Raw genomic sequence first — 26,248 nt, 5'->3', positions numbered from 1 at the left:
GATTTCATTGTTTATTATGATAGCAACAATTTCATATGTGATGTGGTTGCAGAATCATTATCTCAGTTCTGGGAAATGTATAGAGATATTAGTTTATTCATGCTCTGAAATATATAATTAGAATTTTGTTGATAATCAAATTTTCTATCTAATTTGTGTTGTATTGTTATTCTTCTTTCATGGAATGGTTGTTTCATTTTATCAACTCTTAAGTCTTTGAAAAAAATTAATTCCATTCTATTATCTTTTTTAAGTGCAATGTAAATATCACTTGGACTCTATTATTCAATGACATCAAAATTAGACGTCTAGAATTAAATCTGGTCGTTGCTTAATTTTTGTCAAGTAGATTTCAATATATGTACTTGGCCAATGCTTTCAATATAACAGACTTGTGCTTCTACAACTCAATTATTTAACATGTTTGATGAATCATATTGTGTTCCGAATAGCTTGAAAGAACATCGTTGACTTTCAGTTCATGCTTGCATTACATTGACTTTCACAAACATTATATCTATCCTGTATTTCCTAACATACTCGTGTTTCCATCTAGTGCAAAAAGTTAGCGCATGCTTGGTTTCATTAACAATACTTTACTGCTCACAAATCTCATGTTTCTTCTTCCCTTGCTCGTGCAAATGACAGCCACCGAGACAGATAAAAGATCCACTCAATGTTTGATTCGCCCAAAGTAGGGAACAGGGCAGAAGGTATGGAGAATGAGACAGATCCACCAAGAAAAAGGGGAGATTCCTTCTTTTTGTCATAATGCAGCATGTCCTTGTCTTTACATGTGAATTTTTTTTAGAAAAGTAGCCCCGAAAAAGTAGAGAACTGCTGATTATCCACAGCAATGGACGGCTGGTTAGCTTTTGCCGACCATTTTAGTTTTTTTTTTTTTTTTTTTTTTTTTAAATTTTTTTTAGCTGCATAACCTCTCAACAGAAGAAGATAATCTTTACAAAAAAAGGGTCCCCCACAATCAGCCAGTTACATCCATATTTTTATGTGTCTCTTATTCTATACACCCAAGTGTTGTCTACTGTAGGTCCACTTGAAAGGAAAAGATGTCAGTGCCTGTTAGGATTTCTTCAATTAAGAGCTGTTTCATCTGCATTTAGCTTGCTAATTGATAGTGTGAAGAATATCAGCAACATTGTTCCAATGCTTGACCTGTCAAAGACATGAAAGAGAATACTCAGATCACATTGGTTTATGCTTCCTGCTTATCGTTTGATTTCTTGCAAAACATAATCTTATCTAAGATTTTACCCCATGGTGACTTGGGTTAATACCAAGGTGAACTCAAGTCACAATGATTTATATGTTGTTGGCTTTTAGCTTAATTTTAGTTAACAGGGACTTACAACAGTTTTGACTGCTTTCAAGATGATTTCATTTATAGCAAATATTTGAGATGATCTTTTTCCTTTTCTGAAGTGTAAATTTTGAGATCATATTATTGCATTAGACCGAGGCCATGATTGAGTTGGTTGGTTCATGCTATTTTAGTGGTCCACTTAAAAAATATCAAGTTAAATAACCAAAAAGATAGGAAGATAATGCAAAGAGTTCTGTTGTAACTTACAAAGTCGCGAAGAACAAGAGAACTTTCTTAGGATCAACAGCCCAAGAAGACGAAGAGCGTTTGAAGCTGTTCTTTCTCAAGGTGAATTTGTTTTCAGTTGTACCGTTGATGTTGGCGGTGGTGATGGTGATCTGATGATGAACCTGTGGGTTGCTGGCATGATCTGTGGTCCCTATAGCCACCATAGACGCTGCCTTTTCAGGCATGCTAGTCCCTACTTGATCAATTTAAGGTTTAATAATTCAGTGCCAAATATATAATATTTTCTGTCTGCTAAACAAAGAGTTCGGCATTCATTTCTAAAATTTTCCAATAATGCAACTGCACATGCTTAGCTCTTACCAAAAAGGCAACCAACAAAAAGAATGATACCTGTATGATTCTTTTAATTAAAACACATTTATGTCTCTCAAGCAATTTCGGTAAAACATCATATTCCAAAACCTTGACCCAAGCTTTTGGTGTCATCTCCCTTTCTATTCCCTTTTTGTTTATCAATTGATAAAGACTAGTTAATGCTATCTAAACAAACGGAGCATGGCTGTTGGTTTCAAATCAAATTAAGCAAGATTATCATTGTTCAACTACCAATACTCAGATTTTATCATTTATTATGAATAGGAATCCTTGTTTATATCCCACAATAAAACTTATCTAGTTGACTAAAGAAGCTATAGTTGAAATTTTTTAAGAGGAATTCGAATAGAAAATGTTTATCCAGCACACTAAACACCTGTTTTTTCTTTTAGGTTTATACGGTCAAATGATGCTCAAACTAATCTTCAGATATCAAGACAAGAGTGTTTTCTTGATTCACAAAAAAAAGTTGTTCACAATCTAATATCAACATGATAGAATCCTGAATCTATACTACAAACTGGCATTTGCTTTAATAGTAGGAAAGCTGTCCCCTAAGCTGGAAACTTTACTGAATATATATACTAGTTGGAAGAGAGTTACAGGGTAAATATTTTGATAATTATAAAAGTCAAAACCCACCGAACATTTTAACTGCTCCATGTGTGTTCCAAAGACAAAAAATAAACATCACATTATGACAGTCCATAATGTGAAAAACCTAGGAAATTGTCATGAATTAATGAGAGTATGAGTCTTACAGGTTGGTGATGGATGACATCTATAGCCTTTTTTTGAGGGTAGAGCTTTTATCAAATGGGTACTACGCATGAGGCCAGCAACAAGTATGGCCAATTTTATTAATTTTATTCCTGCCTTTGTTTGGTAGTGAGACCAACTGTTATGCGCATGCACCAAATATCTCTCAAAACAGGGACCAATGGCTCATAAGGGTCAAACAAAATGAACCATCAAATTTAAAGGAACTTGCTAATTTTTCTGGTAGGCCATAGAACATATAATAAAATAAATTTCCCCAGATTTAACTTTTCATCGAAAAAGGAAAAGAAAACCCAACCCAAATAGACTTACTTAACTTGTTTCACTTTTGGCAACTTGCTTTCAATTTCTTTGTAATTGTCATAACTCTAATCATCAATTTAGTAAACAAAGTGATAAATAACAATCATCTCAATTAGAACTTGGAAAATGTATAATAATTTTAGCTGTAAAAAGTATATAAAAATGGAGTTTAAAACCAAAAAAAAGTTGAATACCTCTGGGGAAGGAGCTAGCAAGACCGGACTCTCTGTCGTTGGAATTTACTTTCTTGTCACTCCCTCTTAAGGAGCCTTTCCTGGAAAAACTTCTTGGCAGCTTTTTTTTTTTTTTTTTTTCCATCCAGTAAATTTGTCATTGAAAGAAAGAATAAAAAACATTAATAGAACTTTGGTAGAAAATTTGTGGTTTTCTCATAAAAATTCTATCATAGAAAAAAGAAAAGAAAAGAAAAGAATCGGCCATTATAATGGGCAGGAGGCGGTGACTTGGTGGTGTCAAGAACGTAATAATTTCAAGAAAAAAAAAAAAAAAACTAAAAAAAGCAATTAATGGGCAGAAAAATAGGAAGCAAAATCAGATTTTGTTTCAAAAAAAGGGAAGAGAACTTACTGTGATTCTTGAATTTGCAGTAATTTCCTTATTGCCGCCATGAGAGAAGCTCTCCATGTCAATAACAAAGCTATCAGATTCCTCGGCCTCGTACTGAAATCCGTTTACATGATCCGATACTGATATTCTCTGGGTACTCATCTTCTCTTCTAATCCATAGACCTCGCAAGACGACGCCATCTCCTAATAGCAAATCAACAATCCAACAACCAGAAGAAGAGAGAGAGAGAGAAGCAGTTATTTGGTTGAAGAAACAATATAAATATGTATATGCATAACCGCAAAGTCCAATAGAACAGTTAAGGAATTAGGTAAATAAGTATTTTACGCATTGGAGGGAAACCCAGAAAGCTTATGCTCACCAACTTGGGATTCTCCGTCATTTCCATCACTTTCAAGGAAGATAAAGAAGGAAAATGGGGGAACGGGGAAGCGAGAACCTTACACGCGTTAACCAGTTGCGTATCAACTGAGGCTAATCGCTACTTAATATCTGATTGAGAATGATGAAAAAAGAAAACCCAATTAGTCAAAACTTGATGATTTAATACCGATACAAAATTATTTGAGAATCAAACAAATTTCGTGACTTAAAAGAAACAAACAACGGGTTAAGATAAGACCTTCTTCTTCTTCTTCTTTAACTACTCCCATCAGTTTTTTTCAAATTAAGGCAAAAAATTAAACAGTTGCAGAGAGATGGGTCAAAGTCGATTTCTCACCAAAATCTGAAAAAAAACTGAAAAGAAATAAAAGAATTTAGGTGAAGTGTAGCTTAAAGTAAAGAAAGAAGTGGCTCTGTTTCTTGTTTGAAGAAAAGCAAAAGCAGAAGCAGAGGGAAGTGGGATTTTTTTTTTTGTTTCTTTTGGGGAAGAAGAGAATGAGATGATTGAATGGTTGTGCGAAGGCTCCCAGAAATCGAAAACTGAAGGGCTCCAATAGTATTTATAAAGATGAATTAAACTTGTTTTTTTTTTCAAAAATTAATTATAATTCAATCAATCAAGATAATTACCGTCCGTTTAGCTGCATAATATGTTCTCCTCCTCTTAATTTGTTCTGCAAAAGGCCTACCGGCGAAAACAAAAAATTATAAATTCTATATATAAATAAATAAAATAATTGAAACGGAGGGACGTGTAACAATGTAATAACAACAGACAACAATTGTGTATCTATGTATGTATACATATAAAACAAGAAAAGATGGGATGTACATATATGTATATGCCGTGGGAAGAGGTCCACAGTTTTTTGATTAATTACGAGTGTATATGTATATGTACATATGTGTGTGTATATTTTCGATATTCCTAGACAGATTATGAGCTAGACCTAACAATAATGTCTATATAAAAATACGCTGTAGATACAATTATGTCTCTGTGTGTATGTATATATATATATACAGAGAGAGAGAGAGAGAGAGAGAGAGAGAGTAATTATGGGGTAAATTAATTAGTTAGTCAGTGCTAGCTGGATGAGGAAGAAAATTAGCAAGGAGGCAAAGTAGTGACAGGCGTTTCCTTTCTTTAATTCCTCGTCCTCTTCATGTATTTTCCACTACTAAATCCTAAATTTATTTAATCAATCATGTTCATTTTCACAAGCCAAACCACATGCCTACACACACACACACACACACACACACACATATATATATATATATAATATAATATTACACCCATATTTCACCACTTTATATAGCAACAAGAATGTGGGTTTAATCGAACTCATGGATGGATAGATTTTACTTTTTTATAATTTTCCTGCTGTGTATGCATGCATGCATGCATACATTCATATCGTAAAACTAATCTAGGTTGGAGAGAATGATTTATCCACAGTAATTGATTTCATCTTTATGTCAAGTATTATCTTGGGATATTACTGCCTTCCAAGTTATAATAAGTATTAGCTTCGAAATCCCAATTCGTTAAGATTGTGTGGAACCCGTCATTTCTTTAAAGCCTTTCTTTTCGTTGGTGCAGAGTTTGACTATATATGCCAATCTATAATTCTAAACGTATTGTGAAGTTGCATATATATATATATATATATATATAAATGATTTCTTTTTCTTTGGGTAGAAATTGATTGTCATATACAGAGTTTCAGATGCATGAATTTGGAATGACACTTTCTCTAAACTTGAAGAAAAGGGCCCGAGTGGGAAACGTACAAATTTCACTTATTGACAAGATTGTGCAGAATCCACCATCCAACCATGACTTATCTTAAGCAAAATCCCGTAAAAACTCTCATTTAATACAGCCCAACAAAAAATATATGTCATGCAAATGTGACAAAAGTCTCAAATAAATGGCTGACTGACAAAACCAATTATGATATTGGAATATATACATACATACATACATATATATGCAGTCGCAGTCTAATATATGCATTATATCTATACATGTGTATAACATATATAGAAAGATTATGAAAATCCACTGTTTCATTAATTAAATAAATTGGTTCAGAAATAAATAATTGATCCTGGGTTTGATATTTGCTAAGGGAAAAACGATGGCTGTTGTATACAAAAGGCATGTCTACACACGCACACACACACACACACACATATACACACACACGCACATATACATATGTTAATTTTGATACGAGCTTAATTAATATTTGCATCGAACTAAGTTCTCTTTAATTTTATTTAAGAAACTAAACAATAAGGAACTCGTTAATTATAACACATGCAATATACATGTGCATAAATACAAAGAACCATACATAGTGTCTGCTCGTAAACTTACATATCTTAACTACATGCACTTCCCAACCATTACAATCCCAACTTATTAACCAAAGAGAAAAAGAAATCAAATGAATATAATACAAATCATGACAATGAATTAATATTTTTTCTGCTTTTTAATTAACCTTACTGCAAACTTTTCTGATCTCACCAGCCTTGCCTGTGATCACACCAATCCTTCCCATCTTTACCATGGACACACCAAAGTCCTTGAAGAAAGTGGAGCCATGGCTGGTGGCTTGAAGCTTGACATAATCTCTAGTCTCCTTGTTGTTAAGTAGAGCTGCATCAGACTCAAGGAGACCTCTTCTTTTGATGACAAGACTGTAGTAATGATCGTCAAAGGTCTTAAAGCTGCCTGGGTCCATCTCTACAAATGTCTTCTGGTCTCCTGGCTTACATTTGTCCTTTAACTTTGCTATGTAATTTGGATCCATTGTGGGGTCACTGTCTCCTTTTCCAGTGAAGTTGTAAAGACGATTGCTGAATGATGGGCAAAATGCGATCCCAATCGTATGCCCTCCTAAATTTCAATTTAATCTTGAGTTAATTGTATGTGTTTCACCAAATAATTTTAAAAGCCAAATTCTATCAATGCATTTGGAATTGAACTCTTAGAGCACTACTGACATAAATTGAACTAATCATTGTCCGTATATGTGTAAATATACATGAATAATAAAACTTCTGTAAGTAATATAAATGTACATATGTCTATATATATACACAAAGCTGCAAAGATGGAACAAGAAGCTTAATCAGTACCTGATAGAACAACAAGATCCTTGACGCTAAGACCCTTTCCTGTAAAAGAAGTAATCAATTGAGTAATGTTGAAGAAAGGTGGCGGTAGGTTTTGCAAGGCCTCCAAAGACCTGGAAACCTTTCCATCTCTCCTTCCTGTTTCCACGTCCCAAGATGGTCCTCTTGACTGAGACAAGTATAAGCCATATATAGCTTAATTAAGTGTGTATATATATATATATATATAGATATACATATTGAGATGATTAATGTAACACTAATTTACAAAAAGATGTATGTTATATTTCAATGTGTATATATATATACATACAGCAACAACGACGTCTCTAGCTACTAAAGCAACAATATCAGCACACGATACAATGCCGGGACACTCCTTTTCCAAGGCTGCTTTGACTTTATCAATGATTTGGAATCCTCTGAGTCTTAAATTTGGAACGGCATCCTTTTCAGCTTGCTTTGTTGGGGAATCCAACAATACTGACGCATCACATCCCTGTTTAAATATATATACATGTCCAGTCATACATATATATATATACATACACACATGATGAAAGATGAGATAAAATGATAGCATGCATTTGGGTTGTAAGAGAAATATGAACTTACTCTAACAAAACAATCGTGGAAATGAATCCTCAAGAGAGGGCCGCCTAGCGAAGGGGCCTTGGCCATGACCTCATTAACTACCTTCTTGACAATGAACTCGGCTTTTGGACATGTCTTTATGTAAAAGCCTACTTTCAGTCCCGCTGCATTTGCAGGGATAAAGGCGATAGTACATATTGAGAGAAACAAACATGACAGAATTACAAGCTTTGAACTAGCCATGTATGTTTTCTCTTCTGTGATATATGTTTATGTCTATAAAACTTCAACCTCTGCAAGTGAAATTCTAATGGAAAAGAAGCCAAATTTATACTAGTGATTATTTTCATCTCACTGTCATCAAAAGCCTGTCATTACGCGGCACTATTCATGACATTTTCAAATTAGTTAGTGCTCAAAGAAAGATGATTAAACAATACAACAAGAAGATGGTTTATCTTTTGGTTATTTTATTGTCTTGTTCATAAAATAAAATCAAGAAACCATTGACTTCATTTATATATATCTGGATATATATACATATAGATCATTTGAATGGTGCTTGTATATAAAATATATATATATGACGATCCCATGGAAGATAGTTTAGATTGAACGAGGCCAATGAGTAGTGAACCATGTGATGCGAAGATTATATTGTCTTAATTATAAGAATAAGAGAATTGAATATGAATATATATGATAATTCTCCTGTACCCAAAAATTGAGAGAGACAAAGCAACTAATGATCGTCGAACTTCAAATGAAATTAATTATATATATGTATTTACATATATAGAGAAAGTAATCATCTAGGGAGGTTGACCTTGCTAAATGAAATTTGGCTGAAGCATGTGTTTGCTAAACTATTCTTACTTTTTTTATTATTATCTAAGACTTTTATCTATTAATTTATTTTCCTTTCTTGTTATTGCGTGCGTAGTTAAGTTTATATATATATATATTATATGTATGTATGTATATATATGACCAAATTGCAGTATTTAACTCCTACAATATTACAAGAATATCTCAGTCGATACAGGCATGCTTTAAGCTGCCATCATGTCACATGAAAAAATTACCTCAACCCATGTCGAAAATCATTCTTAAATTAACTGATTTGTTTCATATATATTTTTCTCCACATATATACATAAATGGTAAAAAAAATTCAAAAAAGTGTTTGAGCAGATTCTCTGCTCACACTCGTTAGGAGGCATTTGGATCGCACAACATAAGTGCATATGTGCTCGTCTTTAGATATGGGAAATACATACATAAATACATGCATCTATACATATAATATGTATTTTACTCGGAATTAGGAGGAAAGTTATAGAGTTGAGTTGGAATTATCGCTATAGCTATGCCTTATTACGAGCTGAACAGAGTTACAAATTACTAACTAGAAGAATACTGTTATTGCCTTGAATGAGCATGTATATATACACACAACATGGATACGAAGTATATATATATATATATATGGAACAGTTAGTAAGTGGCTATCGACATGAATGATTAACACAATCGATGGGTTGGAGGATTTTTAAAGACTTTGTATATGTTGGCGTAGCTAGCTTCCAACTCAATCTCTACATAGTTAGCTAGTGGCCAATGGTTATTTAATCTCTTCTTAAATAATTTATCTAACTATTTATGGTTTAATTCTTGTTCTATTTCCATTTAATTTTTAGTTGTAATTTTTGTACTTAATCATGCATATATATATACATACATATGTATATATATATGCATGAAAGACTCCAAAATTACACCACAACAAAGTTGATGTCACTTAAAAAAGTCAAGAAAGCTTATAAAGGAAACATGTAGAATATCATTTCTTGAAATAAGAACTACAACATATATACGTATCTTCTAGCTCTTATAAGCTTCACCCCCCAAAAAGTAGTTTTGTGGTTTATTCACGAGCTTAAAAAATAATATTAACTCATCGCTCATTGTAATATATATGTAAATATAATATTTACTCGTTATCATTCTAATTATTACCATGTATACAACTCGAAACAAAGTATAATGTGCTACAGCAATAAAAGTATATCAACTTTACGTGCATGGGTTCGTGATTCTTGATATTCTTTTCTTCTTCATGCAGAAGAACTGAATCGGAAATGAAAAATCTCCACCAACACCTTCTTTCCTCTTCCTATAAAAAAAGCGTCCAACTTCGCTTCTGTTCCCAAAACCTTTCTGCAAATAAATTGAGCCACTTCGATTTTGCACACCGGACCATCAAGAAATGTACGAACGCAACCGACTCCCTGTTCGGTCCGACCCGCAAGCCCGACCCGTACAGCGACACCACTCTGCCAGCTATTACGCCCACCGGGTCAGGGAGAGCCTCACGAACCGGGTCTTGAAGACAATATGTGCCATCTTTTTGTCTCTCTTATTTCTTCTTGGCATCATTGCTTTCATTTTATGGCTTAGTTTGCGCCCACACCGTCCCCGGTTCCACATCCGGGAGTTCTCGGTTCCGGGTCTGGGTCAACCTCAAGGGTTCGAGAACGCCCAGATAATGTTCAACGTCACGGCGCGAAACTCCAACCAGCACATAGGGATATACTACGATTCCATGGAGGGAAGCGTTTTCTACAAGGATCAACTGGTGGGATCGACCCCCTTGTTGTATCCGTTCTATCAGGAACCAAAGAACACTACTATTGTGTATGGGGTTTTGAGTGGGGCGTCGTTGAAGGTGAATGACAACCGTTGGATGGAGTTCACGAGTGATCGAGGGCGAGGGACGGTGATGTTTCGTCTGGAAATAACGGCTGTGATTGGTTTCAAGGTGTTCACGTGGGACAGCAAGCACCACAGGATGCATGCAAACTGTTACGTGGCAGTGGGTCCCGATGGAAATTTACTCCCGAGTGCTAAGGATAAGAGATGTCCTGTTTACTTCACTTAATTAAATATTTGCGATTCAACTCGGTGAATGACAAAAATAACACGTATGTGAAAACCATTAAAACAGACAGACAGCTTCAACCAGGCCCAAAAAAAAAAAAAAAAAAGAAGAAGAAAAAACATTAAAGCAAAAATGAAACTGTGAAGGAAGGCACATATGCCCACATCCTAAAAACATACTCATCTACAATCTTCTTCTTAAGTATTGCTCATTGATAGATCAAAGATCAAGCTTTCCCTTTTTTCATTTTTTTTCTTCTTTCTTTTTGCTTTCTTGTGACCCAAAACTGCTCAAAGTTGCCTCCATAAGAAACCATATTTTGTGCTTTTAGTCTAGCTCCCAGTTTTTCAATAACCCGCATAGAGATTTTAACATACAATGTGTGAGACTAGACGCTTCTCTCTGTTCATTCTCCAAATTGTAGCTCTATTGCTTCTTCTTGTTCTTTGTATATGGCTAAGTTTGCGTCCCAAGAGTCCCAACTATTTTATCGACAATTTAACAGTTCCAGATGCTTCTGCACCAGATGACAATCGCACCATTAGCTATCAGCTTGAAATTCAAAATCCAAGCAGGGACAACCATATTCTGTATGATGATATCTTACTTACATTTATGTATGGTAATGATAGAATGGCAACGAAAAAAATTGATGCCTTCAAACAAGGAAAGGGAAAAACTGATCATTTTGAGCATTCTGTGGATGCTCATGATCTTCGTCTGTGGAAATCCTTCCGCAAAGCAGTGTCGAATGCTACAGCTGAACTGAAGATTTCTTTATCAACTGCAGTTCGATATGAGTTATGGGGCATGAAGAGCAAGCATCATAAAATGCATGTGGAAGGCCGTGCAAATATCGGCTCCCATGGGAAGACTATAAATAAGAACAAGTTTAAGCTTAAAAGATCTTCCAAGAAATGGAGATATAATACTTGAGAGCTTCAGCTGCTTTACTTAATTTCTTTGCAACATAATGTTTTGTTTATATTGTATATTTCCTGCAATGCAATCAAAACTAAAATGGTTTATAATGCCTTCTAGTGATAAGATGTATAATCAACAAGTATGCTATTATGAAAACCATCACATTTCTTTCATTGACACTGAAGGGAAATGAAATAGTAGTTTCTCTGTAATTAACTTAACCAAGAAAACAACCCAATGAAAGATTGACCAATAGCATTCAGTTGACTAAATGGGTAAGAATGACAAATGAAAGAGAAGATCCATTATAATTCTTATTGTCCTTTTTTCCATTACCATATAATTTCCTCAAGAATCAACAGTGTAATTTAACACATAGCAGGCCTCCACAACAAAGTTCTCATCCTATGCCTTCCCCTTGCTAGAAATCCGATTCTGGTAAGCCACTTGTCTTCGCCATTTATGAACTGGGACCTGCATAGAAAATCAACTTGGGATGAAGTTTTCCCAGAAATCAAATGGCAGTAGGAAAGATGTGCTTGATTTTTTAAGCACACAGACAACAAAGAAAATCAGTCTAAAAAGGATTCTTACAGCAGGAAAGCCACCATAATCTCCAGGCTCTTTGATATCTTTAGTGACACAACTATTTGCAGCAAGTCGAACCTGGATCAACTCCCAAATCAGAAGCACAATATTGTTCAGTTAGAAGGAAGAATTCCAACGGTAAAGTAAAGCCTTGCTCCACAACTCAATAATAGTGCTAATCAGATTCCAAATTCTATTGTCTTCAAAGCACAAAAAGGACATGTTCAATATAAATATTTTTTCATAATCTGATTTCAAACTTAAATTTTTTGTAATTAATTGATTCTGATGCTGAAGGAAAGGAGGTGCTTAACTCATACAAATACCTTTGATGAAATAGAGACATGGTCACGAACTGCTACCCTTCCTCCTAGGGTTATGGAGTCTCCCAACCTGGGGGAACAAGAAAGGGAATATATGTAACTTTTAATAACTTATCAAGTCCATAGTTGACAGCTGGATCAAATACTTGCAAAAATCAAAATAACCACTTGAAAGAAGGGTAGAAACATGGGCTTTTTGTGATAGTTACATACGTCACAGAACCAGCTATCCCAACTTGTCCACAAAACATGCAATTCCTTCCGATGATTACATTATGACCAATCTGCATGGAGAACCAGACTATCAATTATATGTCCCAGGGTATTGCAAGGAAGAAAAACAGGGAGCAAAACTCACCTGGACTAAATTATCTATCTTTGTATGATCCCCTATGACAGTGTCTCTCCAACTGCATGTGCAGACAAGAGGTACGTTTAGTAATCCAGGTTGATAGTCACTCAAGAAAAACTAGTTAGAAATTTGTGGACATATTGGTTGAAAAAATGATATAAGAAACTTAAAAACTCATTGCACATAACCTGCCCCTGTCAATGCATGTGTTTGCACCGATCTCCACATGGTTCCCTATCCTAGCATTTAATGTCTGTAGAAAAAGTATTGTAGAAAACAGAACATTTAGTTTCTCATCCAAAACTGAGCAAATATTTAACTAAGGCCATTTACTGTCAATATGAAATTCTAAGCATTAGCTTATCTACAAAGCAAAGACTAGCACTGTTTCAATCAACAAGCTAATCCTATTGGCTAATATATTCTGGGGCTGTGACATTATCTCAAGTTGACTACTGCATCTCATATGTCCACACAATCTTAGTTAGAAATTCAAATTTCACTTATAATGGCCAGAAAATAGAGAAATTCTGATGGCATGAATGAAAACATGAAGATAGCACCACTAAACCCATGATCAAGAAATCATAAATGGATCAGTAGTCGCTAAAGGTAGAAATCGAAACTTAATATTTAGAAGTCTCAAATTAATCTTGTTTATCAGCACAGATCCACTGCATGCTATACAGTGAGGACCCTGGCAGTAAACATGATCATTTTCTTTTTGCTATTGGAACATTATGTCTTCATGTAACAGAGTCTTGAAGATAAGAAACGTGAATCAGAAAAAGAAGAACTCAAATATTTAAAAAGAAAAAAAAAAACTGATTTTGGTGCAAAATCCTAAAAAAGATCACCAACCTGAGGTTTCTTTATCAAGTTCCCATCATCATCCACAAAAAACCCAAATCCTGCAACATATAAACACGAGGGACAGAATTTTAGAAGCCAGCAGCATAATCCTAGCAAAAGATTACATTTACATTTATAACTATAAGGACTCTACCGTAAACGAATTTTTTTCTGAAAGGGGTTAAGTGTTATATAAAATCAAATTCCAACGATACACATTCTAAAAATGTCTTAATTTGATAAGCATCACTAAAAGTCAGGGGAGCTAGTTCACTGAAAAGTATCAAGTGTAGACCTCTCTGCCCCTCTTTTCCCCCGAATTTTTTAAATTTGTATAAAATATAATTTTGAGGAGTGCCGACATTATGTTATATATGGGCTGGATTCAACTGATATTGCATGTGTCGTAAGGCGATTGTAGAACATACCATGTTAAGCACACAATTCATAAATCAGACATATATTTGAACTAACAAAGAATGATGAAGACCTGACCAAGGAAAACACCAAAAGCTTCCTCAGACTCTCGTAATGAGTGAGTGAGGTTAAGTTCAATTATTCAGGCCTTACCATCTTGACCGATGCAAACTCCATTGTGGATTACGCATGAATCACCAATAGAGCAGTTACCAAGTGCAACATTATACCTGAGAAACACAGTAATCAATGGAGAGAGAAACCCAATAGTAAATGGCAAGCATTGAATTTTAAAATTTTCATTGGGTTTCTTTCTCTTTGAGTGCTCGTAATCATATTTCTCTAAAGTTCAGACATGGTCTCATGCCCCGAAGCAAGCAAGCAAGCATCAGCTCATTAAGACTCAAAATTCCTGTTAATATTCATTTTTGGAAACTGACGTCTAGTAGTCATTGTCAATGGTTACCATCAATTTTCAAGGTCATACCCAATTTTTGTGGATTGGCCAATGGAAACAGCAGGTCCAACCACAGTTCCCGAGCCAACACGAACGCCAGCACCAAGAACAGATTTTGAATGAATGACCGCACCTATCCCAATATATGCAGTGGGATCAATGCAAGCCGACTTGTGGAAGGAGCCACCTCCATTTTCCCATACGGAGAACTCTTGCGTATCCGCCCCATCGATATCCCCTAATCTTGATGCCGCGGACAAAAACAGAAGTTCGAGTTAATGCGAAATCAAGGCGAACTCACATAGACATTTTAACAAACACCTGCAATACTACAAGATGAAGAGTGGACAGCTTAGATTACTGACCGGATTTAAGGTAAGATCGAAAGAAGTTGCAGCGGGAAAACAAGGTTCGAGGAAGAGAAGAAGCACGAAGGTGAGGAAGTGAGGTCAATCTTCTTAAGCCCATAATTGAGCACCGAGAAACTAACCCTAACCCTGGTCTCCCGCGACTCTTTACTTTTCCTCTCCCTTCTGTCCTTTCCACGTTTTTAACAAATGATTATGCCGGTAGAAAATAAAAGCTTGTTGTCAAATGAATAATATCATTATCTTGTGATGACAATAACTATGATCTATTTGTTAGATAAACGGCAGTCAATTTTGTGTGGAAATGCTGAATTAGAGCGTCGACAAGATTGGTACTGAATTTAGGGTTTTGAATTTTATGTTATTAGCAGGAGCCGAGAGAAACAAATTGCAAAAGCCATAAAGAGGTCAGTTTCTGTAGACATAACTCTGAAGTAATTTCCTTTTTCTGTTACGTCATTTATTAAAAAAATTGTAATTTGTGCAAAATTCTGAATGCATTATATAATATATATATATATATATATATATTTTATCCTCTCTTTTGCTCCAAGGATACAAGTTACTTTTTCTTCTATAATGAAAAGGACTAAAGAAACCTTCAAAGTCCAAGAATTAGGTTAACAGATGAAATTAAATTAAATTATTGACCTCTTCAAAAATTTAATTGGCTTCTTCTTTTCTCTTCTTCTCTCTTTCCTTGCGTTTTGAACCAGTCTTGTCCTATGGGATATACACAACGTTGTTTTCCTTTTTTTTTCCAGGGAAGGACTTACCTGAGACCAAATACAAATCATGATACTACAACAGTTACCTGTTCTGCTGCTTATTTTGACCATTATGTGTTATCATTTATTCCTAAACTATATTGCAGCAGCTCTCCTGAAAAAAGAAAAAGTTGTTTCCATCTGAGATTCAAAAATTACTCGGGACAAGAACAAATCCAACAGGATGCTGCCACTCTTCTTGCTGCTTGCCACTCTGATTCTGTTTTCCCCAGAAATGGTGAATTTTACGTCGGGCCAGCTTGACAATATCATGTTTTCTTGCCCTTCTGAATCTAATAACACCGCGTCTGCAGAATTTAGTCGCAACCTTGACAGGCTGCTTAGCAGAAAGCTTTATGACGAGGGAGGCAATGCCATCTTTTACAGTACAACTCAAGGAAAAGACCCGGATAAAGTTTATGGCCTTTATCTTTGCAGAGGTGATGCTACTTCACAGGCATGCCAGAAATGCATTGAGTTAGCAAGTTTTGATATTCTGCACAATTGTAGCGGCACCAAGAAGGCTACTCTGTGGTACAGTGATTGTCTAGTGCGCTATTCTAATGCATATTTCTTCTCTGATTTGGAAACAGTACCATCCATTTATTTGGCTAATGTCAACAACTTTACTGGGCCAGATACGTTTGATCAATTTTTGAGCCAAATATTACGTGGTCTCATTGTGAAAGCAAGTTCTGATGGCTTCAAATTTGCAGTCAATGAAACATCCATTTCCAATTCTGGTTACAATCTGTATAGCTATGTGCAGTGCATACCAGATTTGTCCGCAACAGACTGCCAGAACTGCACAAATCAGGCTGCTTCTCTGATTTTCACCGTTGCAGCAGGAAAGATGGGTGCGAGAATTCTTATACCAAGTTGTAGTGTAAGGTTTGAGGTGTTGCCTTCAACATTGGCCCCTGGACCATCCATTCCTGGTGGTGAGTATATTCAGTTCTCCCTTGAATACAAAATTAATGGAAAGGATTTAGTATTTGGTCTTAAAGTAATGAAAGCCTTTTACTTAATTTACATCTTTAAGGTTCCATTTTGATCTGTTCCTATATAATTCTTGTCTCTAACTTTAATAAGTAAATTTTTAATTTAAAACTGGTGGAACTAGCTGTGAGACTATTGACACTCGTAGAAACTAAACATGGAATGGATCTATTTTGTGAAGGAGTGGGAAGAAAGAAATCTGCAATTACCGCAATCAGTATCTCCATACCTGCAGCAATTGTTTTAATATCAATCTCTGGTTACATTCTGTTGCTTAAGAGGAGACACAACAAAGCCAAAGGTAATTGGGTTGCTTGGCTATATATATCTCCACACATATATAGGAGCAATCTTGGCTCTGGACTTACTTTACTGAAAGGTATGGAGAATCATTGTTTTGTATCTTACTCTTATAGATGAAAAAGAAACAATTAGGCAAGAGGTTCGACTACTTGTCCAAGAAGGTGGAATAGGAGAGGACTGCTCAGGTGAATTTTTGCTCGGACAGAAACAGATGAAATCTCAAGAACTGCCTTTGGTTCCATTAAGTCTGGTACTAGAGGCAACACAGCATTTCTGTAAAGAAAATAAGCTTGGTGAAGGTGGTTTTGGCCCAGTGTACAAGGCAAGTTTTATTGCAGTTCTGATTTATGTATGTGTTAAGCTGTTACAGATCCTTCTAGGTCCTACATAGGGCTGCCTGAAGAATTATTTTGTAGAGTTCATTAACTGCACAACATATATATATATATATATATATATATACACACTATCTTTGTTGTTAAAAGTACGTGGGAACTATGGTTTAGTCGGTACTGAATAATCAAGAACTGCCAACAGGGTACATTAGTGGATGGTAAGAAAATTGCAGTTAAGAGGCTATCGAAAGCATCTGGGCAAGGAGAGAATGAGTTCAAGACTGAAATTATTTTGGTTGCCAAATTACAACACAAAAACCTTGTGAGGCTATTGGGATGCTGCTTGGAGAGAGGAGAATCACTGCTTATATATGAGTACATGCCAAACAAAAGTCTTGACTTCCACCTTTTTGGTTTGTTTCTAAAAACTCTAAGAAATCTTGCCTTCAATTTTTAATTTTGGCATATTTATGCATATTCTAATGTTGCTTCCTTGATACAGAAATATATTAACCAACTTTAACATTGTCACAGATTCGAGCAAGGCAACTGAACTAAACTGGAAAAGACGTCTAGCCATCATCAGTGGAATTGCACGAGGTCTTCTGTATCTCCATGAAGATTCAAGGCTTAGAATCATCCATAGAGACCTCAAAGCTAGCAATGTTTTGTTGGATGATGATATGAATCCAAAGATATCAGACTTTGGAACAGCAAGGATTTTTGGAGGGAATCAAAATGAAGCGAATACAAAGAGAGTTGTTGGAACATAGTATGCATCTCTTTCTATTTAGCCTTGTCAATTCTTGGTAGAAATTATCTTTTGTAGTTTCTGTACAATAGATTTGTATGTCTTACTTAATGGTATCCCAGTTCTGTTGTTGTGTGTTGAACAGTGGATACATGGCACCAGAGTATGCAATGGAGGGAATCTTTTCAGTAAAATCAGATGTTTTTAGTTTTGGAGTCCTCCTCTTAGAGATAATAAGTGGGAGAAAGAACAATGGGTTCCATCTCTCAGAACATGGAGAAAGCTTGATCTCATATGTATGTTTCTGTATATTTCTGTTTTGAAACAAAGAAAGCTAGGTCTTTTAACTAATTATTATCAATTTTGCAGACATGGAAATCATGGTCTAAAGGTCAAGGATTGGAGGTGATGGACCCAATACTTGCACCATCATGTGTAGGAAGTGATGTGCTTAAATGCATTCACATTGGACTATTATGTGTGCAAGAAGATCCAGCAGACAGACCCACAATGTCATCTGTAGCTGTTATGTTGGCAAGTGAATCTATGGAACTTCCTATACCAATGCAACCTGCATTTTCTGTTGGACGAGTATTGGTTCAACCCACTTCGAAGGCTGATCTCTTTTCTATTAATGATGCAACTCTTTCAAATGTGTCACCTCGGTGATTATTACTCAAACAAGTTGTAAAGATAATCTTGAGTCATCAATCTGTTCTCTAAGTTGACCAACAGGGAGAAAAAAGAAGAAAATTTACTCATTTCCGACTCTGGGAGAGAAGAGTTAAACAGGGGAAACAGAATTCTTTAATAAGACTTGAGCTGCAACTTTCTTAAAATTCCTAGACAATGTACAGTCTTTATTGCCATATTTTTAGTTTGTTCCCCCAAACTGCCAATGTACTGTAATAAACAATTGCTACACGATCTGTAAGTGCAGAACCAAAATGTTCTTGAGAAGAATTTGACTGAAATACCTTTTGATATTTTTAGCTGCTTCCGACCTTTTTATATTAGTCATGTCAAATGCATCAATTGTGACACTGATATTTCGAAGATATAGGACGGTAATAGTGTTTTAGAGATCATAATAATCTCCTTACTGGATGTGAGCAAAGTTTGATTGTCTTCATGTATCATCCAGATATATGTTTTGATAGAAACTACCAAGTTTTTTCATTGATCGAAAGCAAAACAAGCCCATTGAAAAACAGGCTTTTCGTTCTTGGTAAAGACCCTTTTTAATTGAATGCTATAAGCTTAGCAACAGAGGATACTTGCTAGTATAACCAAGTCACAGATTTGCACCAAGTGTCACGAATAACAGAACGACACAACACTAGAACCAGCCTCTCTCACAGCTTTTGTCCTCACCGACTTCAATTTCAGCAGCATTACAAAACGGACTTTTCAACCTGCTTGATTTTTTTCAAATCTTGTCCCTTTCACAGGAACAGTATCAATTAATTGGCGTGGATGAATTTCACTTTGTAGATTTGATGTACGGAGACTATCAACGACTGATGGTCTCATCATCAATACCCAGTTCACCAGATTGGAAAACCAAAAAAAAGCAATTTCAGTTTCTTATGCTGATCTTTGAAAATTTGCAGAGATGGTAATGGCCTCCCCCTTCAAATTCTCGACTGGGCTTGCTTTTCTTTTCTTCGTTACCTTCTTTCTCATATTAACAGATGGAAAAGAGCCGACTTATCTTGCCCATGTCTGCTCCAACAGAACTACTTTCACCACAGACAGTCCTTACCAGGCCAACCTGAATACTGTCCTGTCTGCTCTCGCAACCAGAGCCTCCTACGACAGCGGATTTGGCAACGTCACCGCCGGCCAGAGACCGGACAGTGTCTACGGATTCTTCCTTTGCCGCGGAGATGTCAGAGGAGAAGGCTGCAAAGACTGCGTCGTCTTTGCCGCCAATAACTCACTCAAGCTTTGCCCTGTCGTCAAACAGGCCGTCTTGTACTACGAGCAGTGCCTGCTTCGTTACACAAACAGAGCCCTGTTCTCCATCATGGACACCAGCGATGGAGTTTACCTGTGGGGTTCGCAGGATGTCTTGGACAACCAAGGGCGGTACGATGAGCTGGTGGGCACAGTGATGCGAGCTGCAGTCCGTGAGGCTGCAACTTCTGCCAGGAAGTTGGCGACCAACAAGGCGAATTACACAAAATCTCAGACAATCTACAGCCTTGTCCAGTGCACACCAGACCTGTCTAGTGTAGAATGCAACCGTTGCCTAATGGAAATTATTAACCAATTGCCGACTGGGAAGCAAAGTGCAAGAGTGCTGACGCCTAGCTGCACTGCTCGACATGACTTTTTTGCCTTTTACAACGAGAGCTTGATTGCAACTCCAGCGGCTGCACCTGCAGTTCTTCCTCCTCAAGCAAGGCCTGAAGGTAACTTGCTACTGTCTTTTCCAATTATCACAACATATGTGCTGCTATATAGACACACATGTCTGTTCTATTCACACACAAAACCTTGTTCTTACACAGGTAAAAGCCACTCAAAGATAACAATTGTCGCCATTACTGCTCCAATTGCTGTCTGTGCTATTCTTTTCATTTTCGCCTATTGGTTACTGGTTAGGCGTTGGAGACAGGAGTACAATGCTTTAGAAGAAAATGGTATAAGTACCTTAATTACTGCACAACTTACAGCCAAATCTTCTTGATTTGTGAATTTCAGAATGGTTCATGTTATAATCTTTGTTTCTGTTGTGAGTTTCAGAATTGTTCATGTTATAATATTTGTTTCTGTAGCTAAAAGTGACATTATGGTGACGGAGGCCTTGCAACTCAATTTTGCTGCAATTGAAGCTGCAACAGATAAATTTTCAGAAAATAACAAGTTGGGTGCTGGTGGGTTTGGTGAGGTTTACAAGGTAGAAACCAAATTCTAATCAGTAATGTTAGTACTGGAACTTCATACAAAAGGCATAAAATGAGTTATAAATGACTGATTAATATTCATGGTTTTCACAGGGTGTACTTCCAAATGGACAAGAAATAGCGGTGAAGAGATTATCAAAACGATCATGTCAAGGTGCAGAAGAATTTAAGAATGAGGTTCTATTGGTTGCCAAGCTTCAACATAGAAATCTAGTGAGGTTCCTGGGATTCTGCTTGGAAGGAGGGGAAAAAATACTAGTCTATGAGTTTGTCCCCAACAGAAGCCTTGACAATTTCTTATTCGGTCTGTCTGTTCCATCTAAATTTTTGACATTTTGAAAATAATGAAGCTTCAAGAGGCTATTTTGTGAAGTTTTTGCCTATTTGTTACAGTATGTTACTTGAATTTGATTATCATGAATTTGCAGACTCTGAAAAGCGAGAACAGTTAGATTGGTCAAGACGTTACAATTTAATCATTGGGATTGCTCGAGCCATTCTTTATCTTCATGAGGAATCTCAGCTTAAAGTTATTCATCGCGATCTCAAGGCTAGCAATATATTGTTAGATGGAAAAATGAATCCGAAGATTTCAGATTTTGGCATTGCAAGAATTTTTGGAGCTGATCAAACTCAAGCAAACACTAAGAGAATCATAGGAACCTAGTAAGATTACTTTCTTGCATGGTGGCATTTAGTTGAGTTGCTACTATACACAATGCCCTATTTGCATCATCATTTTAAGAAATCAATCACTAAGAAATACTAAATTGTTGCAACAACTTGAAACTATGTGTTCTGAAATTTGTTCTTTTTTCTAGTGGTTACATGCCTCCGGAGTATGCAATGCATGGGAGATTCTCCATGAAATCTGATATATATAGTTTCGGAGTTTTAATTTTAGAGATTATTAGTGGAAAGAACAATACCAATTTCTACCAGACAGATGGCTCTGAGGATCTGCCAAGTTATGTAAGTGTCTATATATTACATTTGTAGCTGAAAACGTAAAAGGTCAAAATTCCAAGTACTAATGAATGAACTAATGTAGGCATGGAAACTATGGAGGAAGGGTACGCCACTGGAATTTTTGGATTCTATGTTGGGAGATTCGTATTCCAGAAATGAAGTCGTGAGGTGCATTCATATTGGGCTGTTGTGTCTTCAGGAAGATCCTGGTGATAGACCCTCAATAGCAACAATAGTTCTTGTGCTTAACAGTTATTCTGTTTCTCTACCAAATCCAAAACAGCCAGCATTTGTCCTTCGAAGTAAAGGTGATTCAACCATGGCGATCAAGACACTAGATTCGTCTGAATCTACAGGCCCGTACCCATTCTTGCTGTCATCAAATGGCTGGTCAGTTAATGAAGTGTCAATCACAGAAATCGATCCTCGTTAAAGCGCTGAAGCTTTATTCTTAACAAGTATTAACTGGGAAAGAGATTCATATTTTTCAGAAGAGTTAGCAAGTTTACTCATAGGCTGAATTTAGCTCTGTTTTATAAATGCAGTTAAAGACAATATTGCTAGAAGTTGTTTTGAATCTGCAAGCAAGTTTACTCGTAGGCTGCATTTAGCTCTGTTTTGTAAATGCAGTTAAAGACAATTTTGTGAATCTACAAGAAGACTCAGATTGCCGAGTTCAGTGCATTTTACTAGGAATTGTCTTGATCTATAGAGATCACTCAGAAACATCGTAAGTAGTGTTTGTTTGGAGTGTTATACCAAGTAGGTGCTCAATAAATTATTGTATGAACTAACTTTGCGTTGAATACAGAATTTATTACTAAATGTGAATACTATAATGGGTTAACAGTAGTCTGCATATAGTGTAATATTTACATCATTAATCTGCTGCATCGTTGACTGACTAAAAAGCCAAAGTCTACTTTCTGGGTTTGTCATGTACAGACACAATTCAACAAGAAACGACAAGAAAATACAAAAAGTTATCAAGACCTGCGTACCCAATGTGGGAAAAAATGTTAAAGGCACATCCAACAAATGCCACGACTTTAAACCCCATTCTATCAGAAACAGTAATCAATCTTTTTAGTTAACAAATTTACATATATAATTTTGTTTTGTTATCTTCTAATTTAATTTACAAACCATAATTTTTTTTTTTATATTTTACTTGTAAAACATATTCTTAACTAAACAGAAGACTTAGGTCTAGTTCTGTCCCCATCTGTCGTCTGTCTTTTCTACCTCCACTTTAATTTCTCTCGTACCTTCAAACTTGACTTTTCAGCCTGATTGAATAATTTTCTTTTGTTTTTGTTGTCCAAAATAAAAAACAATAATAATAATACTTTTACCGGTCTAATTGTTCGGAACATTATAACAAGCTTGAAGAAGCCAAAAAAAAAAAGAAAGCAACCTCTGTTATCATCCTTAGCAATTTCCGAGGAATATTTCCATGGCAGCCATTAGATTCTTATCTGCCTTTGCTTTTCTCTTCATCTTCCTCACCTCCCTGGTCATCTCAACAACCGCAAGAGACCCAACGTACCTCTACCACATCTGCTCAAACCAATCCACTTTCACACCCAACACCACTTACAACGCCAATCTCAACTCTCTCCTCTCCTCTCTCTCCGCTGCCAACGCCACCTACGATGCCGGATTCTTCAACTCCACCGCTGGTCAGGCCCCAAACAGAGTCTACGGCCTCTTCCTTTGCCGCGGAGATGTCGACACTCAAACCTGCAGAGACTGCGTCACTTTTTCCGTCGCCGACACACTCCAGCGCTGCCCTGTTGAGAAAGAAACTGTGATTTGGTACGACCAGTGCTTGCTCCGTTACTCCAACAACTCCATCTTCTCCGTCGGAGCCACGACTCCCTCCGTTCGGATGTGGAACAGCATGAACATAACTAGCCAAAAAGACCGGTTCAGTAAGCTTGTAGTTTCGACACTAAACGATTCCGCGGCCATGGCCGCCTCTGCGCCGGCCGGTGCCAAGAAGTTTGCCACCAAGAAAGAGAATTTCACAGCTCTTAACAGTTTGTATACACTTGCGCAGTGCACTCCGGACTTGTCAGTGCAGGATTGCAGCGGTTGCCTCCAGCTAGTTGTTGACAGATTGAAGAACTGTTGCAGTGTAGACCAAGGTGCCAGAGTTTTCACTCCTAGCTGCAATGCCCGGTTCGAGATTTATCCATTTTACGGAGAAAATCTGAGTTTATCACCAGCTTCTGCCCCTGTTTTCCCTCCTTCTCCTCAACCACCCAGTTCTGCAAGACGGAGTAGAGGTCATGAAATTGATTTCTCTTTCTTTTGTTTTAATTGTTTTAAAACAAAAAGGTGTTAAACGTATCATTTTTCATGCAGGAAAAAGGAATCGAACTACGGTGATTGTTGCCATTGTCGCTCCAATTTCTGTCTCTGTTCTGCTATTCGTGATAGGCTACTGTTTACTGGTTAGGAGGTCAAGAAAGAAGCAAAGCACTGCTGGACCAGAGGATGGTAAAGACAATGACATTAACTTACATACTATACGGGATTTAAGATCTGCGTTTGAAGATATTGCTTTCAATCTCTTCTTTCTTGTCAATAGTAAACTGTTTGTGAGTGCAGCCGGGACTGAAATTACAACGGTGGAGTCGTTACAATTTGATCTCGGTACAATTGAAGCTGCCACAAATAAGTTCTCGGAGGTTAATAAGTTAGGTGAAGGTGGATTTGGTGAAGTATACAAGGTATGTAAGTATAATCCAAAAGTGTAAGATTTGTATGATGAAGTGAAAAGTAGTTATAATTACTGGTTAATATTGCATATTATGATTAGGGTACACTGCCAAATGGACAAGAAATTGCTGTGAAAAGATTATCAAGAAGCTCAAGCCAAGGTGCAGAAGAATTTAAGAATGAGGTTTTAGTGGTTGCCAAGCTTCAACACAGAAATCTAGTGAGACTCCTTGGATTCTGCTTGGAAGCAGAAGAAAAGATACTTGTCTACGAATTTGTTCCGAACAAAAGCCTTGACTATTTCCTTTATGGTGATCAATCTATGTGTGTGTATATATATATATATACTTACAGGCATTTTGAAAATTTTTAACTAAAACAATTAACCTCAACTCGTATTTGATGTTGATTATCGCCGTGTAGACTCTGAAAAACAAAGAGAGTTGGATTGGTCAAGCCGTTACAAGATAATCAGTGGGATCGGTCGAGGGATTGTTTATCTTCATGAGGAATCTCGACTCAAAATTATACATCGCGATCTCAAAGCTAGCAATGTACTACTAGACGCAGATATGAATCCCAAAATTTCGGACTTTGGCATGGCAAGAATTTTTGGAGTTGATCAAACGCAAGCAAACACCAGTAGAGTTGTGGGGACATAGTAAGAGTTATGATAGAGTTAAATTATCTATGAAAAGCTTAATTGTTACTTACCTGGTGATGTTTTGCAGTGGTTACATGTCTCCAGAATATGCAATGCACGGGCAGTTCTCAGTGAAATCGGATATGTATAGTTTTGGAGTATTAGTTTTAGAGATTATAAGCGGGAAGAAGAACAGTAGTTTCTACGAAAAAGATGGTACTGGTGACTTGTTGAGCTACGTAAGTATATTTATCTTACAATTAAAAGAGAGAGAGAGGGTGGTTTAGATTGTAAAAGTATTGAGTAAGTAAATTGGTGCAGGCTTGGAAAGTTTGGAGGGATGGAAGACCATTAGAATTGCTGGATCCAATGGTAGGAGACTGTTATTCGAAAAATGAAGTGATCCGATGCATTCATATTGGGCTATTATGTGTTCAGGAAGACCCGGCTGATCGACCTACAATGGCGACAATCCTTTTAATGCTTAACAGTTACTCAGTTAGTCTACCATCACCTGGACAACCAGCATTTTTTGTTCCAAGTGGAATGGATTCAAACGGGGGGATGAAGATGATGTATTCTGATCAAAGTGCTACCAAGTCATCGCCATCACACCAATATTCCATTAATGAAGCTTCAATCACTGAATTGCTTCCTCGTTAGAGTCTTGATCAGTCGGAAGGGTTGATGAATCATATATAGAATATTGTATTATAAATAATAATAGTGATTTAGTTTAGATCTTCTATTTCACTTAGAAATGTTTGTTGTGTCATATTATATTGAAGTTTAAGGTATGAAGTCCTACGAATAATAATTAATGATATGATTACAATTATTTTTCCGAATATTTTTTATATTATTTAAGA

The 26,248-nt window shown here is 36.4% G+C and overlaps 8 protein-coding genes across 19 annotated transcripts; 5 read left to right on the top strand and 3 right to left on the bottom strand.

Annotated features, from left to right (window-relative positions):
- Positions 1-376: 376 nt before the first annotated feature.
- Positions 377-4,950, bottom strand: LOC110806755 (uncharacterized). 7 transcript variants are annotated; one of them, XM_088208567.1, is made up of 8 exons: positions 4,837-4,950; positions 4,635-4,689; positions 4,243-4,358; positions 3,982-4,112; positions 3,620-3,802; positions 3,226-3,325; positions 1,592-1,808; positions 377-1,176 (listed from the first exon to the last, which is right to left on the bottom strand). In XM_088208567.1, exons 4-8 carry the CDS (start codon positions 4,006-4,008, stop codon positions 1,095-1,097), a joined length of 609 nt encoding a protein of 202 aa, XP_088064693.1. In that variant the 5' UTR covers positions 4,009-4,112; positions 4,243-4,358; positions 4,635-4,689; positions 4,837-4,950; the 3' UTR covers positions 377-1,094. The 7 variants fall into 7 exon arrangements, with proteins under 7 accessions (XP_088064693.1, XP_088064695.1, XP_021887372.1 ...); XM_088208569.1 differs by lacking the exon at positions 4,243-4,358; XM_022031680.2 differs by lacking the exon at positions 4,837-4,950 and having other exon boundaries at positions 4,635-4,692.
- A 1,321-nt stretch (positions 4,951-6,271) lies between these two features.
- Positions 6,272-8,070, bottom strand: LOC110806770 (peroxidase 27-like). The gene is made up of 4 exons (XM_022031702.2): positions 7,773-8,070; positions 7,471-7,656; positions 7,161-7,326; positions 6,272-6,918 (listed from the first exon to the last, which is right to left on the bottom strand). Exons 1-4 carry the CDS (start codon positions 7,992-7,994, stop codon positions 6,512-6,514), a joined length of 981 nt encoding a protein of 326 aa, XP_021887394.2. The 5' UTR covers positions 7,995-8,070; the 3' UTR covers positions 6,272-6,511.
- A 1,842-nt stretch (positions 8,071-9,912) lies between these two features.
- On the top strand, positions 9,913-10,746 carry LOC110812074 (NDR1/HIN1-like protein 26). The gene has a single exon (XM_022038752.2). It carries the CDS (start codon positions 10,021-10,023, stop codon positions 10,690-10,692), a length of 672 nt encoding a protein of 223 aa, XP_021894444.2. The 5' UTR covers positions 9,913-10,020; the 3' UTR covers positions 10,693-10,746.
- Positions 10,747-10,874: 128 nt separating this feature from the next.
- Positions 10,875-15,105, bottom strand: LOC110812076 (putative UDP-3-O-acylglucosamine N-acyltransferase 2, mitochondrial). 5 transcript variants are annotated; one of them, XR_015813284.1, is made up of 12 exons: positions 14,971-15,105; positions 14,636-14,843; positions 14,302-14,378; positions 13,741-13,790; positions 13,068-13,132; positions 12,886-12,937; positions 12,741-12,811; positions 12,531-12,597; positions 12,211-12,282; positions 11,953-12,090; positions 11,304-11,690; positions 10,875-11,209 (listed from the first exon to the last, which is right to left on the bottom strand). XR_015813284.1 is itself a non-coding variant. In XM_088207421.1 (10 exons), exons 1-10 carry the CDS (start codon positions 15,071-15,073, stop codon positions 12,022-12,024), a joined length of 834 nt encoding a protein of 277 aa, XP_088063547.1. In that variant the 5' UTR covers positions 15,074-15,105; the 3' UTR covers positions 11,764-12,021. The 5 variants fall into 5 exon arrangements, 1 of the variants encoding a protein (XP_088063547.1); XR_015813285.1 differs by having other exon boundaries at positions 11,304-11,476; XR_015813286.1 differs by having other exon boundaries at positions 11,304-11,457.
- On the top strand, positions 11,071-11,628 carry LOC148252839 (protein NDR1-like). Its single transcript, XM_088207715.1, has one exon. It carries the CDS (start codon positions 11,071-11,073, stop codon positions 11,626-11,628), a length of 558 nt encoding a protein of 185 aa, XP_088063841.1.
- Positions 15,106-15,240: 135 nt separating the features above from the next.
- On the top strand, positions 15,241-19,125 carry LOC110812070 (cysteine-rich receptor-like protein kinase 10). 2 transcript variants are annotated; one of them, XM_022038745.2, is made up of 8 exons: positions 15,241-15,380; positions 15,738-16,681; positions 16,921-17,040; positions 17,156-17,364; positions 17,580-17,790; positions 17,912-18,149; positions 18,274-18,424; positions 18,498-19,125. In XM_022038745.2, the coding sequence occupies exons 2-8, from the start codon at positions 15,925-15,927 to the stop codon at positions 18,795-18,797; spliced, it is 1,986 nt and encodes a 661-aa protein (XP_021894437.2). In that variant the 5' UTR covers positions 15,241-15,380; positions 15,738-15,924; the 3' UTR covers positions 18,798-19,125. The 2 variants fall into 2 exon arrangements, with proteins under 2 accessions (XP_021894437.2, XP_088063546.1); XM_088207420.1 differs by having other exon boundaries at positions 15,249-15,380; positions 15,851-16,681.
- A 420-nt stretch (positions 19,126-19,545) lies between these two features.
- Positions 19,546-22,834, top strand: LOC110812067 (cysteine-rich receptor-like protein kinase 10). Its single transcript, XM_022038741.2, has 7 exons — positions 19,546-20,545; positions 20,645-20,776; positions 20,912-21,033; positions 21,134-21,344; positions 21,469-21,706; positions 21,862-22,012; positions 22,092-22,834. Exons 1-7 carry the CDS (start codon positions 19,744-19,746, stop codon positions 22,440-22,442), a joined length of 2,007 nt encoding a protein of 668 aa, XP_021894433.2. The 5' UTR covers positions 19,546-19,743; the 3' UTR covers positions 22,443-22,834.
- Positions 22,835-23,386: 552 nt separating this feature from the next.
- Positions 23,387-26,223, top strand: LOC110812065 (cysteine-rich receptor-like protein kinase 10). The gene is made up of 7 exons (XM_022038738.2): positions 23,387-24,300; positions 24,380-24,514; positions 24,626-24,747; positions 24,837-25,047; positions 25,160-25,397; positions 25,468-25,618; positions 25,701-26,223. Exons 1-7 carry the CDS (start codon positions 23,466-23,468, stop codon positions 26,040-26,042), a joined length of 2,034 nt encoding a protein of 677 aa, XP_021894430.2. The 5' UTR covers positions 23,387-23,465; the 3' UTR covers positions 26,043-26,223.
- Positions 26,224-26,248: the final 25 nt, after the last annotated feature.

Source organism: Carica papaya, chromosome 7 (assembly GCF_054855325.1).
Source record: "Carica papaya isolate Zhongbai chromosome 7, ASM5485532v1, whole genome shotgun sequence".
NCBI classification, from domain to species: Eukaryota; Viridiplantae; Streptophyta; class Magnoliopsida; order Brassicales; family Caricaceae; genus Carica; species Carica papaya.
This window is presented reverse-complemented; position numbering and strand designations above follow the sequence as displayed.